We start from the raw sequence: 21,276 nt of genomic DNA on the forward strand, positions 1-21,276 counted from the left end.
TTGGGAAAAGAGCCTTGGTTTCTGAGAGGGAGGGAGAGAGTGAGTGGGTGGCTGGTGGGAAGAGAAAGGAAAGACGAGTGGTAGGGGTCAGCCTTGACGTGGCTTGGGGACTGCCTGCAGAGATGGCACCAGGCATGAGCAGTGAGCCTTCTGGGGACAGCCGGGCCCCTGTCCCAGCCAGCCATTGGCATGGTTTAGACAAACAGCCTCTGCTTGGGGGAGATGGCCTGCCTCTCCTAGGGATTCTTTCCTACACGGAAAGGCACCAATTTTTTTTCTTCAAAAGAACCCCTACTCCTTTGCTTTAATTCATTCCTGCTTGCTTTGGTTTCTTTACTTCCCCTCTCCCAGCTGGGGCACTTGCCTAGGTTTACCTTTATCAACCTGGCTAAATGAGGCCAAGACACTCTTTTAGCCCTGGGAGGCAGGGCAAGATTAGGGTTTGGGGTTCTGTACCCCCCATCTGACTTCTCCCTTCCCTAAACTACTGGGTCTACCAGGACCTCCTCAAATCTGAGAACTCAGTAAATAGAGATGGGAGGGTAGGTGAGGGTATCCTATTCTCACCAAATCTGCCACCAATTCACTCCCAGTTCACCCCGACGTTGCTAAGTGAAAACCTTGCCCCTGCCTCTTTCTTACACCTGCCGCCTCCAAGGGGTCATTAACCCGGTAAGTCTCCGGAGGTGGGCACTTGCTCCCTCCAGCCCTGGGCGGACAGAGCGCCTGGGCCGGGGGTGGGTGGAGGCTACCGACGGTGATGGGGCGGAGGACAGCGGAGTCCCGGTCCCCGCCCCGGGCCGTGCAGCCACTTCGCCTCCTTCCCCGCTGCAGCCCTCCCCCCTCCCGGGCCCCGCAGCCCTGACCCACGCGGCCCGGGTGGTGGCGCCCGGTGCTGCGGGCGGGGGGCGGCGGTCCCAGCGAGCAGCCCCGCCCCCGCCCGCGCGCCGCTCGGGAGGAGTCCGAGGGGGAGGAGGAGACTCGGGCGCAGAGCGGGGGCCGCGGGAAGCGGGAAGGGAGCGCGGGGGAGCGGCGGGGCCGAGGCCGGCCCAAGGGCGCCCTCGCCTCCGATCGGGGCTCAGAGGCCGGCAGGGTCGGGAGCGCGGAGAAGTTTGGCGGCGGCTGGGCCGGGCGTCCCGGGGTAGCGAGGCGGCGGCGGCGCGGAGCCGGGGCCATGGGGGCGGGCGCGGGCGGCGCGGCAGGCGCGGAGGCGGCGCTGCGCGCCCCGAGTCCCCCGAGCGGCGTGGCCGCCGCGGCGCAAAGTTAGCGCGGCGCCCCGGGACGAGCCCCGCAGCCGCCGGCCGCCCCCGGAGCCCGCCTTGGCCATGGGCGAGCACCCCAGCCCGGGCCCGCAGTGGCCACTTGCGCCGAGGCGGAGCGCATCGAGGAGCTGGAACCCGAGGCTGAGGAGCCGCTGCCCGCCGCGCCGGAGGACGTGAGTGCCCCTCCCCCGCCCGGGCAAACTTTCTTGGGGGGGGTGCTTTAGGGGAAGAGCTGCCCCCGTCTCGCCCCGCCCCCCACGCGGGGCAACTTGGAGGTTTCAAGGTGACGCGGGAGCGCCGGGTATTGGCCGGGTTCCCCGGGGCGGGAGGGGGCGGAGGGATGGGTCTCCCCGAAATGCACGCGCGCGCCACCCCCGCTAGGGCTTCCCTGCGGGACGCAGCTCTGGGACCGGCAGCTCCAGGACTGGCAGCTCCCGCTGCTGCGCCAGGGACCGGTCGCCCGCCGGGGCCCCCTCCCCGCGGCTGGCGCAGTGCCCGGGACGCGGCGTTTTCCCGCAGAGGTGGCCGCGTCACAGCAGTGACTCCCTCTCCCCTCCCACTCGCGACCTGCGGGCTCTCGGAGCCCCGGGAAGGAGCGGGCGCCGCAGAGCCCCCCGCCCCCAGTAGCGCAGGCCGGTCTTTTCACCTGCATCTTGGCTGCAGGGTTAACTGCCGCCCCGGCACCTGCCTTGTCGCGACACTGATTGAAACTCAGACTGACCCCTGTCCCTGAACCCGGCCAAAGGAGGGAGAGAAGGGGGGTTGGGGCGGTTTTGCCCCCAGAGGGTGATCAGGAGTCTGAGACCACGTCGTCGGTGCCAGGGACGGTCCCCTGGGCGAGTAGTCAGGGGCTGCCCCACAGGGCTGCTCTGCCATCTGCCGCCTGGGTCTTCCCCTGATCCTGAGAGCCATCGACTCCCCCAGCACTGGGGAGTCCTGGGAACTGGAGTTTCTTAAGCGTCTCCCTCCCAGGGTTAACCTGCAAATACAGGTGGAAGCCAGAGTGGGAGAAGCCAGGCCCCCCACCCTACAAAATTGCAACCAGAAAGTCTGAATATGGAGGGAAGGGGGACTTAAGGTCTTCTGTCCCCATGCTATCCTATCATTTCCTTCTAGCCCTAACCCCAGGTAGAATCTAACATCCTTACCACTTAGACTCAGCCTTGAAAAAGTCTGGGTGCGTTTCTGGAACCTCCCCCAAACTGCAGGCAAAAATTAGTGTTTATGCAGGAGTGAGTTTTCCTGAGTAGCGGTTACTGCCCCCAGACCTGACGGAATTACACGGGACTTGCATTCCCAGGCCTGGGTGTGTAAATGTGGACATATAAACTGTGGGCAGCAGAAGTTATTATGGGCGCTTAGAGTTGGGTGCCTTGCTCGGCTCATCCCTCCATGTGTCTGTCCCAGAACTGGGGAATGCCCTCCCGCCCCCGCTGTGAGTTCCCTCCTTTGCTCAGTGCAGACTCATTTGGAAAGCTCTTCCCAGGTTTTCTGTGGTCTCTTGTGGCAGCTCCTTGAGTCTGATGATGTCTCCCTGGTAGCAGTTGGGAGGCTATGTCAGAAACATTAGAGGGTTACAGAGGCCTTGCTGTTAAGTGTATGTTTCTTTCTTTTTCTCCTCTTCCTCTTCTCCTGCATGGCCTCCCTCTCTGCCAGCACTGGAAGGTCCTGTTTGATCAGGTATGTGAGCAGTTAAATCCCGCCTTTCTTCCAGCCCTCTCCGCAACCAGTCTCCCTGCTTGCGTGGGCTTCCCTAGCTTTGCACTCCAGAGATGGTGACGTGGGATGGAGGTGTGGCTTACTGCATCTCCGGCTGAACTGAACAACTCTGCTCTCCACTGCTCCTCAGGTATTGGTAGGCAGTGGGCTCCCCTGAGACTGTTCCTCCTTCCCTCCACCTCCCAAGTCTACATGGTTAATACCATGCAGAAACTGGGTAATGTTTATTGAATGCCTGGGAAATTCTCCATATGTCAGGGGATTGCTGTAGGAAGGCTGGTGAATTGGGAGAAGGACTCCAAGAAAGGGGTTAACATCCCCTTTTCACCATTAAAGGTCCATGGCCACCACTGAGACCAAATCTCTGCCATCCTTGGGTGACTCACAAGGCGTGCACTTTTGAAGTCTGTTCCATTTCTTTGTTTCTGCAGTGGGGATGGGGAAATGTCAGGGGCTTGCAGATGGAAAATAGCTTGTAGTTATTTGCAATGCCTAGAACCTGGGTGAAGGGAATGGAGTTGGGAGTGCCAAATCTTGGCTTTTGAATTTGGAGATGGACATTTGACCTTCAGCAAGGGAATGCTTTCTTCTTTGCTTGGTACTCCTGTTGGGTTCCTTTCCTTCTTCCAAGACTTCCCTGCCTGCTTCTTCCTGATTGGCCCACAGTGCAGAAGGAGAGGAGGCAAGAGATGTCACAGTTTGAGGGAACAGTGTGAGCTGTGGTCCTGGGTGAAAATGATTGTGCCATGAAGTTTGTGCAACTTTAAGAGATCAATCTGGTTGGGCCAGAGGGATTGTGATATGAAGGCTGGGTTAGAGAGGGATATAAAGCTGAAAAAGTAGCTTGGACCAAACTGTATCCTGTTGGAGGCAGGGGAAGCCTTTGGAAGCTTTTAGCAAGTTTGTTTTGTTATCCAGGTTATGCTTTGGAAAGAAGTGGGATAGTGGGGTAGAGGCAAGAGGGATTGCAGGGATGTGAGAAACCAGCAGCCAAGAGAGCCTGCTGCAGTGAATGGAGACAAGGGCCTTAACTTAGAAGGTGACAGTGAGTATGGAAAGGAAGAGGAACTTGGGGATGGGAGAATTGGAGGATCTTAATAGATGATATATATCCTTAAGATCCTGAACTTGGAAAGGAAACATGGGGAGGTTGGCAAAAGTGACAGCTTTGGTTTCAGACAAGGTCAGCTTGAAGAGCCAGCTAAATGCAGATGCTCAAGTGGACTTAGAAGACATGGAATTGCAGCTTGTTTGCCATGGCAGGCCTGGCGTGAGGAGTTGGGGGTGTTGTCCAGTTAACCACGAAGGCCTGTCTGGGGTCTGGGGAGCATCCACTGGCTTCTGTCCTGATGGAGTGGAGCCTCCTGCCTTGGCTCCTGAGGGCCGCCCACTCTCCCTCCAGTTTCTAAGAGTACAGCAGCTACTGGCCTGACACCTGAGGCAGGAGGGAGCAGGCACTGCTGCCACCACCACCACTATGCCAGGCTGCCAGCCCTTCACACCTCCTGCTGGATTTAGAATCAGAACCTAGAACAAAGTGTATCATTCTTTTTTTCTCTGTCTGTGGCTTTCTCATTTGACTAATTTCCTCTGCCAGTCCCTGTGTGTGTGTTTACATTTTTAAACGAACCATTTGGGTGAATGGAGGGAAACTTTTAGTAAAGAAAATTTGGAACTTGAAGGAGCTGAGAAAATGTGTAGCACCTAATATTGGCAGGTCGCCTATGAAATCCAGTTTCTCCACCTGGAGGGTGTTCTGGGTATCCCTGAGAACATCCCCCTTCTGCTGAGACTGCCCACGCAGAAGCCATTCTGGATGAACAAAATTAATTCTAGGGAGGAAACTACTAAGACTTACTCTGGGCAAGCAGTTTGTCTTACTGTAAGTTCTGCCTTGTGTCTATCTCTATCCCCTATTCCTCATGCAGTATTAGAAGCCTATTTCTACCTTCTCTCTTCCTATTTGGTGCTTGGTGTTAAGGACAACTGTTCACGACTTCTGGTCAGATGTCCAGCCCCTCTGTGTTCCTTTCCCTACATTGTTAGGCCACACCTGGATTATTCCCTGATAGGGTTAAATGAGCAGTATGTACGGAGCGTCACAAATGGACACGCAATCTCAGAAGGATTCCAAGTTGTTCAGAAAGCTGAAATGTTTTATCCTTTCTGTCTCTCACTCTGGGTCTTCTACGTGAAAGTAGGGTTTGGCAATTGGCGAACTTGGTGTGCTTTGGCTAGGGGTTGCAGGCAGCTTCCTCATTGTTTTAAACAGAAATGAACATCACTGATGAGCCAAACTGTGACAATGGGACTGGGATTCCCATGATACCTGTCAGAGCCCCTTCAAGCAAATGTGGCTGGGGAGTTCGCCTTGCAGAGGGCAGTGGGATGGGAGACTGGCCCGTGGGAGGCATGTCCTCCTCCCCTTCTAGGGAGGGTGAACCCTGGATGTGGAATCAGACAGCCCTGGGTTCAAGTCTTACTTACTTTTTGATTGAGGTCAAGTTACATTAGTTCTCTGAGCCTCAGTTTCCTCATCTGTAAAATGAGGATGATACTCTTTAACTCGAGGAGTGACTGTGGGAATTAAATGGAAGCAGAAACTCCCTCAGCAATGTCTAATACCCAGTGGATGCTCAGTAAATCAGAATTTCCTAGAAAGAAGCACAAGGGCTACTTCTGAGCTTCAGGCCCCTCTTCATGGCTCCTCCAAACCAATTCCTTCCTCATCTGGCCTCCTGGAGAGAGAACAACCTCTGAACCAAGAGGGTTTTTCTGCTTCCTTTCGCCAAGTGTCTCCCCTCCCCATATCCTGGCCTGACCCTGTAGCCCACCTCATTTGCAGTCCTGCTACAAGCTTGCTTAAAGGGTTTCTGAGAGCTGAATAGAGGTTAGCACTGAATGGATTAGAAGAGCCACAGAGAAAACACCTGCCCCGGAGACTGTAGCAGCTCTTGGAACACACGATTAACCAACAGATGATTCCCAGAGAGATGCAATGCCATGGGCTTGATTAGAGTCTCGCTAGGGCTCTGCACCCCCAGACCCCTATCATGTTGCCTCCAGGACCGTGGAGGCCACGGGACTTCCCTCCACCACAAAGCCAAGCTACACGGCCCTACTCCTGCCCATGACCCCATCAGTCATGCTAGATTTAACTGTTTTATCCCTGACCACTCACACACACACACAAAAAATGCATTTGACAGCCATTGAGCAGTAGGGCCAAAGGATTTGCGATTGTATGCTGCCTGTCTGCCTGGCACATAATAGGTACACAAGTGTTTGAGTGAACAAGTTGAACTACAGCCCTGTATCCATTGTCTTGGGTTAAAATAGCCTCTCCAGGAGCAGCCCCTGCTGTGAGACCATTTTGCCCGTCTTGGTCCCTCTGGCTCTGCGGCCAGCCTGAAGGTTGGTGAAGGCGTCTTGTCTGATCTGCTCATTTTGCAAGTAAGGAAACTGAGTCAGGGACCTTCTGCGGTCGCTTGGTGCGTTAGCGTGAAAGCCGGGCTTGAACCCGGTTCTTGTTCCTCTCTGACCCGTACTCCTGGACCAGGCGTTGCAGACTTCCATCTGCTAACCTGGTGCCCCGGAGGCACTAAGACAGGGGGTCCTTCAGTGGGGAGCTCTTCCCTGGGGCTCCCGCTAGCTGTGTGATAAGGGGCAAGCCAGGTGACCTCCCCAGGCCTCAGCTTTCTCACCCGTAAACTGCCTAGGACAATACCTTCCCCCCAGCGTGTTGCAGATCAATGAGATGGTGTGTGTGTAGTACTTGGCATGAGAAGCAGTGAGCTCCTGATAAATATTAATGTTGTTATTAGGTTCCTCGGATTTAAAGAAATAAACACTGTTTTTAAAATAAGCTCTGACATTTAAGAGCCCTAGGTCTTCAGTCAAAGTGTCCAGATCCCCAATCTGGGGTTCCTTCCACCACATCAGGCTGCCTTTCTTGGGGTAGAAGCTGGAAGGCATTTTCCTCTGAACTTTCCAGAGAGAAAAGAGAAAGTTTCTGGACAAAGGCTGCCTGGGAGAGTGTTGAGGGATTCCCACTTTGTCTGCCTGCATGGTAAGGGTGGGGAGCTGGGGAGGTAGGGTGGGCTGAAGGATGGGAATGAGGTATCTAGCTTTTGGGTGGACTGGGGCAGTCCTGTCCCTGCCTGGTGTTCCAATCTGGTAATTCCTGCTGCACCTTTGGCTGGTGGTTGATTGGGAGATGGGGACCAGGGTAGTGTCTTGTGTTATAGAAATGAGCCAATGTATAGCCAACGCACAACCAGGGGTAGCTCCCACTCTCCTTTCCCCAGGTTTTTTGGAGCTGGGTACAGGTTGGAGTTGGTAAACATTTCTTTGAGAGAGCAAACACTGAGGGTCTACTTTGTACACATATGTCTGTCATCTGGTTTTATTTTCTGTGAGGTGAGTGGTACTGTCCCCTCTTTGCAGAGGGGGATACTGAGGCCCTGGGGGGCAGGGCTGGCCCAAAGATACAGAGTGAGGACCTTCTGCAGAGGTGTATGTGTTTGTGTCCCAGGCTTCTGGATGCCTTCTGAAACAGGGCTTCCCCTGCCTCCAAATCCTTTAGGCCAGTGCTGTTGGCAGAAGGGCCATGGAAGGCAAAGGAGCAGTCGAGTGCCCCTTTGTCCTGCCAGCTCTGCTCCCATCAGAAGTCTGCATCCTGCTCTTCTCCCTCCTCTGGTTCTCTGGGCTCGCTCCCTTTCCCAGGGGCTTGGAGGGACCCTTTGGAGGCTTCCAGGAGACGCAGCAAGAAGAAAGGGGTTGGGGCCCAAGGTGGAGAGATGGGACAGGTGTAAGACCCTCTCCCTGCTCACCCCCACCCCCACTTCTGCTCCCCTGAGGCTCCTGGGAGATTCATGGCTGTGACTCGACTTGGCTTTGGTCCCCAGGCGGCTGTGACAGGCTGGGCCTGGATGAGTCAGCACAGCCATTGCCTCTGCTCCTGGGTGCCCCAGGGGCCTGCCTCTGAGTCACAGCCCCTCCCGCTCCCCAGAGTCTGAGGCTGTGGCAAAGGCAGGAGTCGTTCCTGGAATGGAGCTGTCTGTGCACCCTGGAGGCCTCCAAGGCCCTGGAGCAGGGGGAGAAGCAGGGTCTTCCAGGATGGGAAGGGGGAGGGCCTGATGGAAAGCAGTGGCCCCCCAGGCCTTGCTGCCCACCCAACCCCAGCTTCCTGCATTCCGAGGAAGGTCTGAGGCCTCTTTTATCCCCTCACTGCCCAGGTGTGGAGAGAGCTGGGTGCTTTTCTGGAAACGTGCGGATTGTCCAGCAGGTCAGCCTGGATGCCGGCCAGGGCACTGGGTGGGGCGGGGCAGCAGGGATGTGGGTTTCTCTGCCGAGGTAAGGGGGTTCTAGCTCCCTGATCAGCCGGCCAGTCCAGGGCCCTGGGATTCAGCTGACCTAAGGGGATAGGATGCTCGCAAGGCTGGCTCAGGGCCTTTGGGAGAAGTCTCCGTGAGAAGGATGAGCCGCCCCACCCCAGCCACCTGGAGGGGCAGTTGAAGGAATGGAAGAATCCACTTGGGTCTCCTGGACTCACTGCTGCTGCTCCAGCTGTCAGGGGCCTGGCCCAGCCAAATGCCAGGGGCTGGGGGTGCAGGGCCTGCCGCCTCCATCCGGGGTCCCTGGGACAGTCGGGTCAGAACCTAATTTTTAGGAACTGGTCTCTCTCCTTCCCAGGGAGGCCTGAAGTCTTTAAAACTTCACTCCCAGCTCCAGCTTGGAGCAGACTCCTGTTCTTCTCACCTGGAGCACCCCTGGGCAACTGTTACCTCTCTGTACCTCAGTTTCCTTTTCTGTTAAATGGGACTAATGATACTCCAGTGTTGCTGTGAGAATAAAAATAATAAAATATATGTGAAAGTTGGTGTTTTAAAGAGTCAGGGGGAAAGCAGTCAAGGGAAGGGTGTGAGCTGCCTTTCTTTCTGAGGTGAATTAGCATCCTCATTTGCAAGGATGAGGAACTGGCTGGGGCACTCCTACTCCCATAACCTAACCTCTTGACCTCAGCAGCTGCAGGCCTGGACCTAATTTATGGGGCTGTAAATATCCATGAATAGGCCAGAAGCCCCCAGTGGGCTTTGGCTGTTTGGGGGTGGGGGTGGGGCAGCTCTGCTGAGCCATAAACCTCTGGGCAGCCTCGTTAATTCTACTCTGCTCAGAAGCAGGGGGGATGGTGTGTCATGGTAACCCACCCACCCCCAGGCGGGGAGGGGCAGCTGCCTGCACCTCACCCCCTGCCCCAGCGCATGTACCCTGCACTCCTTTCTTAAGGCTCTTTCTGCTTGCTGGGAGGAGGAGCCAGTGAGAGGGGGTTGGGAGCCTTCCCCAGATCCCAGATCCATACCTTCTAGATCCGAGAGATCTCTGGGATGGCAGCTGGTTCATTTGCCCCAGGTGTAGGCTTTGGAGTCATTGAACGTTCCTCCACCCCCCCACCCCTCCACGGATGCCTCTCTAGATTAAGGATAGGGAGAGGGTCCTCGTGGGAGAGGAGACTCAGAAAAGAGAAATGAAGCCCTGGGAACAGGGACTGTCCTGGAAATGTAGCTTGTGCAAATCACACATACATAATAGATAGAAGGTAGATGTGTTTTCTTTTTCCTCTGTACTTTGTAACTGCTGGGTAAAGTCGGAAGCCTTGGCCTGGCCTGCTGGCCTGTGGCGGGGCTGGGGGAGGAAGAGATGCTGCTGTCCTGGGTGCTGAGCAGGCAAATCCCAGCTCTGGCGGGGTTTCTTCCCTGAAAGCTCAGACCGGCGGCCCCATTAGGCCAGTCACCGATTCCTCAGTCTCTCCTAGGTCCTGGAGGCCCCAGTCAACCCCTCCGGCTGGGGCCTGGATCCCACAAACTCCTAGCTTTGCTGGAGGACTCGGGCAAAGTGTCCGCTGCCGTGAGGGCCTGTGGCCACTCATGAGATGGAGGCGAGAAGCTGCTTTGGAGCCACTGACCAAGGCCCTGGATTTCCCAGAGGGAAAAAAGGGCTCTTCTGTGCACTTACGCATTTTCACCAAAGTGAAAAAAACACTGTGATCAAAGATCAAGTAAGATTCGGAAATGCTGGGCTGGGCTGAACAAAATCAGACAGGTTTCTCTACTGCAAGACTTTGTGGGGCCCCTAATATGGTTTAATTTATCATGAAACCATGAAGAGAAGGGTTTCTCAAAACTCTGGGACCCCAGAAACCTTATTTTATACACCATCTTGGGCCTGGTGTTCCACAAAATGTAAATGGGGAAACCCTGAGGTAGGAGCTGTATTTCATGCAACTGAACAGGCTGAAAAATGAGGAAGGGTAAGGCTGGAGCCAGCCAGCCCCAACAGAGGAACCCTGATCTGTTTCTGTCACTAACGCGCTCTCTGATTTTGAGCTGGCTTCTTTTGCTCTCTGCCTGTGTCTTTCCACATCCATAAAATGTGTGATGCCTGGCAAAGTTGATACTTAACAAATATCTGTTAAATGGAAGGCTGAGGGGATTGGATAGGGGTTTCTCCAACTCTTTTTGCTACAGTATCCTCATGATGGGAGAGTGCAGGCTCTGGGGCCCCTGGACTTGAATCCCACTGCACCAATGACCAGCTGTTCAAATTTGGGTGAATCAGCTCTCCATGCCTCAGTTTTCTCCCCTGTAAAATGGGGCTAATAGTAGTATTTATCTCAGGATTGTTGTCAGGTTTAAATAGGGAGACAATATACTTTATCATCTGAACTGAAACACTTTTGAGAGTGAAAGGGGCACTATTACTAGTAAATGTCAGACAATAGGTATAAACTAGGACTGTCCCAGGCAAATCAGGACAAATGGTGACTTCAGGTTTCGCGGAGTTGGTGCCTGAGACATAAACATTCTACATATATTAGTTTATATCGTGTTGCTATTCAAACCAATAGTATGCAGAAGACCAACATATAAAACAGTTCAGAGTGGAGCTGCCCTGGTTGAGGGGAGACAGTGGCTGCTCTGCGGCCCCTCCCCAACCCCACCCTGCAGTCCCTAGAAGAGCAGTGTGAAAACCACTGAGGTTGCTTTCAGCTCTCCTGTGCCCGACCTGTGCTTCTCTGACCCGCTGCCCCTCCAGCCCTTGCCACCAGGTCCCTCTGACGGCACAGACCTGAGCACTCCCAGGCCCCACGTTTTCTCTGTGTGGACTCAACCCCATCCTGATCCTGAATTTCCCACCAGCCTCTTGATGACCCAAGGATTCAGAATAGATCAGCAGCCCCTATGGGCTGTATGGGTGTGAATTCCCCTTTCGCCACCCCCCCATTGTGTATGGGTACAGACTCCCTCACTCCCTGAGAAGGGAGAGTTCCTACACTTGATTGATGGGGAAACTCAGGCAGCGTGGTTAAATGATCTGTCCAGAATGTCACAGCAACTGGGGGTGGGCGCTTCTTCTAGAACTCTCCTCCCGCCCCTTGCCCCAGAGAGGGGGCACAGGTGCCAACATTATGGAAAGAATTTGGTGGGTCATGTCTGCAGCCTAGGTTTTAAGTTCCATCCCAGGAAGGGGTTCAAGTGGAGGATGGGAGATACAGCAGAGTGTGAGGCCCTCGCTGGGGAGGACTGGTGGCCTAGAGGATTAGGAGGCCAGAGGGCTGGGTGCTGGTGGGATTAAAGTCCCCGTGGAGCCTCTCTCAGCTCTTTTCAAGGCTGAGGCAGGTGGGCAGGAGCTGTGGGAGGGAGGGAGCAGCTCCTACTTAGAGCCTCTCCCCTCCCTCTACCCCCAGCATCCTCCATGCGGGCTGAATCTGGACTTGACCACCCCTCCCTCTGCTGCTCCCTGACTTCTCCCCCTGCCCCCCATCATTCACAGACTACAGTCCTCAGACCACCCCGACCACCCTGGCCAGTCTGCCGCCCTTAGACCTGGATGGGACTTCGTCCCTGGAGCGCCCCATTGCCAGCATGGGCAAATCCAAGGCAGGAAGCGTGGTGACGGGGGGACTTCGGGACCCTCGTCACATATTAAGCAGGGCATGGCACTTAAAAGGCCTGTTTATCCAAAAGCTCCAAATGACGGTGTGATATGGTCTCATTCTTGTAGCAGACCATGAAGGAGGCCCAAAGGGCAGGGCAGGATGTGTGCCCAGAGGGGGTCAGCTCGGGCTCTGTGGGAGCTTCACCCCCTTGATTTGAGCAGAGAGTGAAGCTGGTCATGCAGCCCAGCCTGGGACCTGGGAGAGCTGCCCAAGGGGAAGTTAGACCAGCTTTACAGATGAGGCCGTCGGCTCCAAGGGCAGCCATTGACCCTAAATTATACCCTGAGTTAGTGAACGAGACAAGAATATCCTTTTGCCTTGTTTGGTGCTCCCCCTGAGGGAGGGCCGCAGCCTCCAGTAGAAGCTGGCTCAATTTCCTTCTGGGTTGGTGGATCTAGCCCTCTCCTGCCTTTTGCAGCCCTCTGGGTCAGGCTCTTTTTCTCTGTGTTCCTTTCTCCTTTTGTCTACCCTCTCCCTTTCTCTGCCTCCCCCAGCCCAGGCCCCAAGCCCAGGGTCAGCCTCTGCTCTTGCACTCACCTCACCTCTGGCCCTGCCCTTCCTGGGGTTGGGGTTGGTGGTTGGAGGGTCCTGTGTACATTTGTGGGGTGCAGGCAGCCAGTTCCATCCTTGCCCCTCCCTCACCCTCATTACTAGGGCACCAGTGACCCCTCATTGTCTGGCCTGTCTGGCACTAAAGGTAAAGTTTTGGCAGAGGAGGGAGACTCGGCCCGATTCCAGCTTGCTCTCCACAGTCTGGAGCCTTCAGTGTGCTTGGGGCAGGGTGGGCAGGATGTGGTGGGGGCTGGGGTTTCAGGGAACCACGGGGCAGCCCCTGCCACTAGGAAACAGCAGGGAGCCCTGGAGGGGGAGAGAGGAGGGGAGCAGGTGGTTCTTTGTCTGCAGCTGGAATGAGGGAGAGGGGCCATTGTCTGATCCCAGTCCCCACACTCCCACCATCCTCTCAAGCCTCCAAGGCAGCCCCTGGGAGGGGATTGGTGTCCCTGCTCCCAGCACAGGCAGGGCCACTCGGCTTCCTCCCCCCAAGCCGAGGCACTCTAGGCTGTGCGGCAGACCACCGCCTGTCCCACCACTGGGGGGCTTCCCAGGCCTCGGGGCTGCCTGGTCCCACGGTAGTGAGTCTCTGTGATGGAGGAGAGGTTGGCGGAGGGAGCCCGTGCCAGCCTGAGGGGAGCGGTGGCTGGAGAGACTCAGGGATGGGAGGGGTCCCAAGCACCAAGGAAGAAGACCCTCCCTGTCTGCTATTGCCACTTTAGGGTGGGACCAGGAAACCCCTGGAGCCCCTGCCTCTCCCTGGTCACTCACCGCTCCAGTCCCAGAATGTTGCCTCTGAGCAGCCGAGCAGCCCCTGGAGGCTGAAGGTCCGCAGCAGCCAGCGGTGGCTTAGAGGCGGGGCTGAGCTGCTGGGTGGGGAGCCCTGGCTCCGCGGCTGGCTGGGCAAGTTACTGAGCCTCTTTGTGTTCACTTTTCCAGGCCTCCATTTCCTCATCTGTAATAGGGGGACAATAACAGGACCTACTTCATAAGGTTGCCGTGGGGGTTCAAAGAAATTGTATGCACTAAGTGCTTAGAACAGTATCTGGCCCCAAGAAAACACTCAGCAAATATTAGGTGTTATTATTTTTGCGGATCTTTATGGAGCAGGGGAAGGTGAATTTCCTCAAATACTTGATAGTGTGAGCCAAATAGATGTCACCCCTAAAACCTGGTATTTGGGGTTGAGCATGGAAGGGGATGCAGATTTTAAAGCAGACCTCATCAGAGATGTCCTTTCTGGTTGTGTGCTGGGGAGAACTGGAATTGCCTGGGACTTGTGCCTCCTGGCTGTTTCTCTTGGATGGTGGAGATGCCACACACAGAATCAATTTTCCTAAAACAGTATTGTTGACCGGATCTCTAAAGGGGGGAAACGTGGGCTTGGTCTTCCGGACGCTCTGAGGGAAATTTCAGTAGCACTTGAAGCCTTCCCTTGACGTGTGCACAAGATTGTCCCTAATGTCTGGATTACTTTTGTTTTTAATTTTTTAAAATTTTATTGAGGTGAAGTTGACATAGCATAAAATCCCCTATTTTAAAGCCTCTAATTCCATAGCACGTCGAGCATCCTCAGTGTTGTGCAACCGCCACCTCTGTCTAGTTCCAAAACTTTCTCATCAGCCCAAAGGGAAACTGTACCTGTTAAGCAGTCACTCCCATTCCCTTCCTTCCCAAAGTCTGTTTGTCTTTTAAATTCTAAACAACCCACAGACGTGTCTCCAGGATTCATTGAAACCTGGTGTTTGAAAGAGAAAGCTCTTGGTGTCCCTGCTTGCAGTGCGTGCAGGCCGCTGGGCCTCCCCCAGGCTGAGAGGGTCACTGCTGTTTTCTTCCAGGGCATGTGTCAGGGGAGGGGCTCTGGGTGGGCTTGGTGAGGGGCTAGGAAGAGGGCCAGAGAGGACTGGTTTGCTCTTGGAGAGATGAATAAAATCTTGTTGTTCTTAACTGCTGAGACCTTCTGTAGGAAATCAGTACCTGTCTATCCACTATCTGTTCAGCATCCAACAAATCTTTCTTGAGGCTGATTATGCTAAGCACCAGGGATAAGACCTGAGACCAGCCTTCAAGGAATCCACAGAGGACAACTTGGGAACTGGGGACTCAGGGATGGAGGAGCAGAGGTTTGCTGAAAGTGCAGGGTTGCAGCAGGAACAGCATATCTGAAGGGAACCTTCCCCGAGAAAGTGACATCTGAGTGGTCCAGTGGTCCAGAGGATGAGTAGGAGTTTCCCAGGGAGGCAGGAAAGAAAGGGAGTTCCAGGCCCAGGGCCTTGTGTGTGCAAAGCTCCAGCGGATCAAAGAGCACAGTGTCTTCAGGGGGCCCTGTCCAGTCCCTTGTGCGTGGGTGTGAGCTGTGTGTGCAAGGCACAGGGTGGCAGAGGGGCCGGCAGCCAGACGCTGAGGGTCTTTCACAGTCGTGTTTCCTGCCCCCAGGGGCCGTCCAGCGTTCCCATGGGAGTCCCTCTGGCCCAGCCTCCTTCCACCTCACCTGTCACCTCTGGAAGACTTTCTGCTGAAACTTCCTCCTCCTCTTTCTGTCCTCTCCCCCTTTCCCAGGTCCCAGAAATTCCTCATCTTCCTCCACCCACCACCTTTTCATTCCTGCTTTTCCTGGGGTCCAGGACCAGGAAGAAGGGCTGAGGGGAGGGAATTTAATGCTCTGAAAACTCACTTTCCTGCTAGGATTTTCGGTGGTTGTCCAGGGAGGGCTCAGAGATATCCCAGAAACTGCCTGTGCCTCTGTTGGCCAAGGGCTGGGGACGGAGCCGGTGGCGGTGGTGGTAGAGATTGGGCATCTTCATCTGTGCCAGAGGAGGGTGGTGCCCCTGCTGACTCTTCTGCTGTCTGTGCTTCTCCCTCAGTGTGACCCCGGGAACACAGGCTACATCAGCACAGGCAAGTTCCGGAGCCTCCTAGAGAGCCACAGCTCCAAGCTGGACCCGCACAAAAAGGAGGTGCTCCTGGCTCTTGCCGACAGCCATGCAGATGGGCAGATCTGCTACCAGGATTTTGTCAACCTGGTGAGCACTCTGGGACCCTCACCACTGGGAGGGGCCTGTCTGGGTGTCCTAGTTTGCTAATGCTGCAGAATGCAAAACACCAGAGATGGATAGGCTTTTATAAAACGGGGGTTTATTTCACTACACAGTTGCAGTCTTAAGGCCACAAAGCATCCAAGGTAACACCTCAGCAATCGGGTACTTTCACCGGAGGATGGCCAATGGAGTCCGGAAAACCTCTGCTAGCTAGAAAGGCAGCTGGCATCTGCTCCAAAGCTCCGGCCTCAAAACGGCTTTCTCCCAGGACGTTCCTTTCTAGCAAGCTTGCTTCTCTTCAAAACATCACTCCCAGCTGCACTCCATTTCCTCTCTTTGAGTCAGCTCATTTATATAGCTCCACCGATCAAGGCCCACCCCGAATGGGTGGGGCCACGCCTCCATGGGAACATCTCATCAAAATTATCTCCCACAGCTGGGTGGGGCACACTCCAAGCAAATCTAACCAGCACCAAAACTTCTGCCCCACACAAGACCACAAAGATAATGGCATTTGGGGGACACAATACACTCAAACTGGCACACTGGGTTTGTAGCTTAATAAGAGATATCTGTTGGCCTGCAACATTGAAAAAGTCCAGGCTTCAGCAAGTGAAAGGATGCCACCAGTGAGCCGGTTTCTCTCTGTCTCGCAGTCTGCCTTCTGCAATGTCAGCATATCCTTAATGTAGCCCCTGGCAGTTCTAGACCCTCTCCCTTGTGGCAGCAAAATGGCTGCAGCTGTTCCAGCCCTCACACCCTGAGTCTTCTTGCCCATGAGGTCTGGGGTTTCCTCCATCCCATTGGCCTCAGGTGGTATGTGTTGATTGACTCAAACCAATCAGTGCTCACTGCTAGAGCTGAGAGTAGGGTCAATCCCACCAAACTGAAGGGCTGCGAGTAGGGAGGATATTGTTGGCAGGAGTATGGGATGGGGAGTAGATGCTGGGAGGGTTGGACCAGGTGTCCCTGGGAGTGATGGGGCACACGGCTGGAAGCCAGAGCTCATCAGACCTGCTGGCATGTCCTGGCTATCAGAGGGGCTAGAGATGGGAGGCCCATGAATCCTGCCCAGTGCTCTGGTGTCTTGGAGTGGAGACTTTCTCCTCACTGGGGGTTATTACTATGCTGTTACCGTGGCTTCTATGGTAGAATTGGAGTGGGATTCAGTGGAGTTAAGGAAGCAGCATTTTACCCACCACATAGTGGATGGGATATAAGTAGAAGTAACATGAATTAGCAAGATGTATACAAGGCCAGTGGTATTCACTTGGTTTCCCTATTGGCGAAATGGATACAGTTGTCTCTCCTCATATCACAAATGGAGGTGGGGGGTGAAATGACTCATGTGAAGTTCCCTAAGCTCCTAGGATTCAAGGCTTCAGTGATGGGGGAGCTGTACCACTCCTCCTGTATGGTGCCACATGAAATCTTTCATCTCTCTCAGGCTTTGGAGTTGTTACAGTATCCTCTTGGCTGAGGGGCTGCCTTTGCTCAGGGGTTGGCAAGTTGCAGGGAGCAGTTGTGGGGCTTTTAGGGACAGAGTATCTGATGCTGGGAGCAGACTCCTGAGGGTGCGGAGGTGAGCAAACCCGGGCCGATGGGTGGAGCTGAGCTTAGTGTGCAAGCTGAGGGCAACAGGGCTCTGTGGGATGGGCAAGCAGGTGGGCTCTTCGAGTTGGAGCCCAGCAGTGCCACCAAGGACTGGGCTGTGGGATGGAGCCTGCAGAGGCTCCTCAGCAGCCCCAGCTCCAGCATGTTTGCTAAAACTAGATGCCCTTGCTCAGTGTCAGGCAGAGGGAGGGCACAGATGGGCCAGTGAGATGCTTCTCTCCAGCCAGCTCAGTGGGGTTCTCCGTGTACACACCTGACAGCAGGTTACTTATTACTGATGGGTGCTCTGTTGACATTTCTCTCTTAAAGCTGTGAGATGGGGTAGTCAGCCACACTGGAGTTTGTGTGAGCAGGGCTGCCCTGGAGATGGGGACCAAGAAGGTGAGAAGCCCTGTGTACGGTAGAAAGCCCAGGGGCCCTGGTCCTGCTCTGTCTTTGCCATTTGCGGGTCAAGACCCTCTGAACCAAGGTTTTCCCCCTTATAAAATAAGGCCACGGAATACCCTCTTCAGAGTTGTTGTAAGGATTAAATAAGATGAAGTACTGAAAGTTGTTGTTGTCTCTTAGTGTTCTTCTACCAGGTAAACTCCTCTGCATCCTTTGTGTGCCCTTCCCTGCCCCAGTCCAGGGAGACAGATCGCCCTTATCCAGAGCTCCCAAGGTACTTTGCTCAAGGCCCCTCTTTTAGAGACCGCATTGCACTTCAGCTGAGTGGCCAAGGTTGTCATGTGTGGGTGTGCAGGTTGTATACTGTACAAGGGTTCCTGGCTGAGGAATGAGTTGGGGCTGAATCTGACCTGGACTTTGCTCACCCAGGCCTGGCATGGGTACAGCCCTGGAAGAAAAGGCGTAAAGGCTTTGCATGGGCTAGCGTGGACTCTGGAATCAGGCAGATCTGGATTTGAATTCTGACTCTGTGATTTACTTCCTGTGGGTCGTTGGGGGGGAAATTACTCACCCTCTCCAAACTTCATTCCTCACCTTTGTTATGTGGGGATAATACTATCTGCCAAATAAATAAGATGGTACCCCTTTTGCTGTTATTTACACATCTGTCTCCCCTTGTAAGCTCTGTGAGGCCCAGCACCGTGGTTATGATGTCGTTACTATTGTGCCCTGCCCTGTCCTAGGCACATCGAGGACACGGGGTGAAAGGTGAGTCTGTGTGCACGTACCTCTTCCTGTCTCCTGCTGAGCCAGTCCCAACCACGGGTCTTCGAGCTTGCCTTGATAATCCCTACCCAGCTCCCATGCAGCAGCCATCTGGTCAGCACGGTGGGGTGTCTGAGTGGGAAAGCTGTGTCTCCAGGATATCCCTCCATAAGAAGGGTCTAGAGTGTGGCTGTGGAGGGCAGGTAAGAGGTGAGGGAGGCCCCTGGAGTCTGGAAGTCAACGAGGCAGGCTGACTGCTGGGTGAGGTCACTGGAACTCTCCCGAGGAGGTATCTGGGCAGCCTCAGTCTCCACAGATGCCCTGATGATCCAGCCATCCCTGGGCTGGCCGTGGGTTTCATGTCTTGTGAAGGTGCCCAGCGGAGTGGTGACCTTCCGCAGGTGCTGGGGACCTCTCACCTGCAGTGCTGGGCACAGGCCTCCCTGCTCTGGTTCTCTCCACCCTGGGAGCCCCTAAAAAGCCTCTCATTTTTACTCAACTCCCAGAAAGGAGCAGGAGGTTCATAAGGGCCTGCTACAACTCTAGAACCTCTGGGAGATGCTTATTGGGGTGGGGAAGGCAGAGAGAAGGGAAGGGGATAGGAAGCTGTCTTTGAACTCTCACCCAGACACTTCCCAAGTCCCCTTATCTTCTCTTGGGAGGAGGAAGGAGAGTTAGCAGCTTTTATCCCATAAGATGGCCTAAATGTCTAGAAATATAGATAATATCAGTTGATCACATATGCAAGGTACAATAAACCATTTATCATGTACTTGCCTATCTTCCCAGACTTGATGGCCACCCTGTAGAAGCAGACAGCCTGGGCTTATACCCCATTAAAATCTAGGTGTCCCTCAGTCCAGGAATTAGACTCTCCACCATTGGCCGTGACTCTGGAGCTCCAGCCTCTGGGAGGGGCAGGGGATGAGCTGCTGTGGCTCAGTGTGGAGGGGGGAGGGGCCCAGACTCACTGACTGAATTTCCTGGCTCTGGAAAGAGGGGTGTGCATTCCCTCTGGGGGAGTTTCAAGGCTCAGACTAAGGCAGGGGTGAAGGAACCAGGGCTGAAGGCCTGCCAGAGCTCCAAGTGTGTTGGGTCATGGCACTGGTTTGTGGTACAAAGCAGGTGAGAATACTAAGACGTTAGGCTAGAAAAGAGGGTAGAGACTATTCTAGACCAACCTTTTAGAAGATGAGGAAACTGGGGCCCAGGGAGGTAACTTGCCCAAGGTCATCTGCCTGTGGCGGAAGCCCAGGACTGGAGCCCAGGTCTCCTGATTGAAGGCTTGTTTTCTTTTCTCTGCAGTCTTGTCCATCTAACCAAGGATCATGGCTAAGTCAGTGCTCCCTACCTCTTTCCAAGCTAGTGTGTCTCTAATTAGGAGGTCTCTAATTCCTACTCATCCTTAAGTTCTTACTCAGAGATCACCCCCTCCAGGAAGCCCTCCCTGATCACTGAGGGACGGGATTAGTTTCCCTCCTCCGTGCCCCCAGAGCAGCCTTCATTCTAAAGTGGGATTGCTGGTTACTTAACTGTCTTGAGAAGCACTGTGTCCCCTGTGTCTGGCAATGTGCCTGACCCTCAGTAAGTGGTGATGGATGGGTGGATGGAAAGAAAGTATGGCGACTAAGAACCAGGCTCCACAGCCTTACTGGATTAGAGCCTGAAGGGTTTAAAATTCTGTGCCTCAGTTTCCTCATTGGGCAGAATGAGGATATTCATAGCCTTTATTTAACAGGTAGACCGATTGTGTCAAACTAGCCAAAGCATGTGAAGTGCCCAGTGAATGCTCCTCCTTATGATCTATTATAGAAGAAAAAGAAAGGTGGGATTGGGCCTGGCCCAGACTGCTGCTGGCTGGCATCCTGGCTGGGACTCTCTCCCCCACCCTGTTTCCTGCACAGATGAGCAACAAGCGGTCCAACAGCTTCCGCCAGGCCATCCTGCAGGGGAACCGCAGGCTCTGCAGCAAGGCTCTGCTGGAGGAAAAGGGGCTGAACCTCTCGCAGCGACTGATCCGCCATGTGGCCTACGAGACCCTGCCCCGGGAGATTGATCGCAAGTGGTACTACGACAGCTACACCTGCTGCCCCCCACCCTGGTTCATGATCACAGTCACACTGCTGGAGGCAAGGACAGGGCAGGGGAAGGGGCACATGGGGAGAGGAGTGGAGAGGGTATCTGAGCTCGTGATGGGGCAGGGCAGGATTCTTTTCCACCGACAGGAGAAGGTTGAGGATCAAATAGCAGTGGCCATTCCAAGGCAGGCCTGCTACAGCGAGTACAAGTGTTGTCATGTTCCCTGGACCACAAAGAGGTATTCCAGAGATGATTATTACTTCATACAGTATTCACTGCAGCAAAATCTCCAGGTAACCACCCCACCCAAATAGCAGAAACCAAAACAGTGTAGTAAGTTCATTGATTTGCAGGATTTAGCCAGGCTAATGCAATAAAACCAATTTATTTTATTTCCTCCCTGGGTGGGTACCCGTGGACAAGTCACTCGCTCCCCTGGGAGTCCATTTTTCCACCTGTAAAACAGGAATAACAGACCTGCCCTCCCCACCCCTATTTAGAGTGCGAGAATAGCTGTCTGTGCTTTCTGAGCACCAAAGCATCCCGCAAACACCTGTGAGAGGAGGTGTTAAAATGGTTAATGAACAGGTAGTATGAGCTTACGTAGTTTAAAGAACATTCTCCCCTTAGGAAGTCATCTGTACCTATTGTTATATGAAAAGTCTGTTTCTGCAACCAAGCCCAAAGGTAGCCCCTTGTGAACTGGTGCCTGCATGTGATGAACTCGGAATGCTTTTGGCTGTTCCACCCAGGCATCTGTAGCCCCCGACCCCACCCCAGCTCCTGAATGGATGCTTGACTTTCCTTTGGCGGTTTACAATCTCCTGTTTCTCTTCTAGAACCACAGGCCTAATTACCGCTG

General features: G+C 54.4%; 1 protein-coding gene across 2 annotated transcripts in view; it reads left to right on the forward strand.

Moving 5' to 3' along the window:
- The first annotated feature begins 1,275 nt into the window (after positions 1-1,275).
- The window catches only part of RHBDL3 (rhomboid like 3), a 39,099-nt gene continuing 19,098 nt past the window's right edge, over positions 1,276-21,276 (forward strand). Inside the window, exons 1-4 of one of the 2 annotated variants that reach the window (XM_037810076.1) lie at positions 1,276-1,435; positions 2,919-2,942; positions 15,396-15,554; positions 20,240-20,464. In XM_037810076.1, the coding sequence (XP_037666004.1) occupies positions 20,240-20,464 (225 nt within the window). In that variant the 5' untranslated portion in view covers positions 1,276-1,435; positions 2,919-2,942; positions 15,396-15,554. Of the gene's footprint in view, positions 1,436-2,812; positions 2,943-15,395; positions 15,555-20,239; positions 20,465-21,276 lie in introns of those variants that run through there. The other variant, XM_037810075.1, reaches the window with a different exon arrangement.

Source organism: Choloepus didactylus, chromosome 18 (assembly GCF_015220235.1).
Source record: "Choloepus didactylus isolate mChoDid1 chromosome 18, mChoDid1.pri, whole genome shotgun sequence".
Lineage (NCBI taxonomy): Eukaryota > Metazoa > Chordata > Mammalia > Pilosa > Megalonychidae > Choloepus > Choloepus didactylus.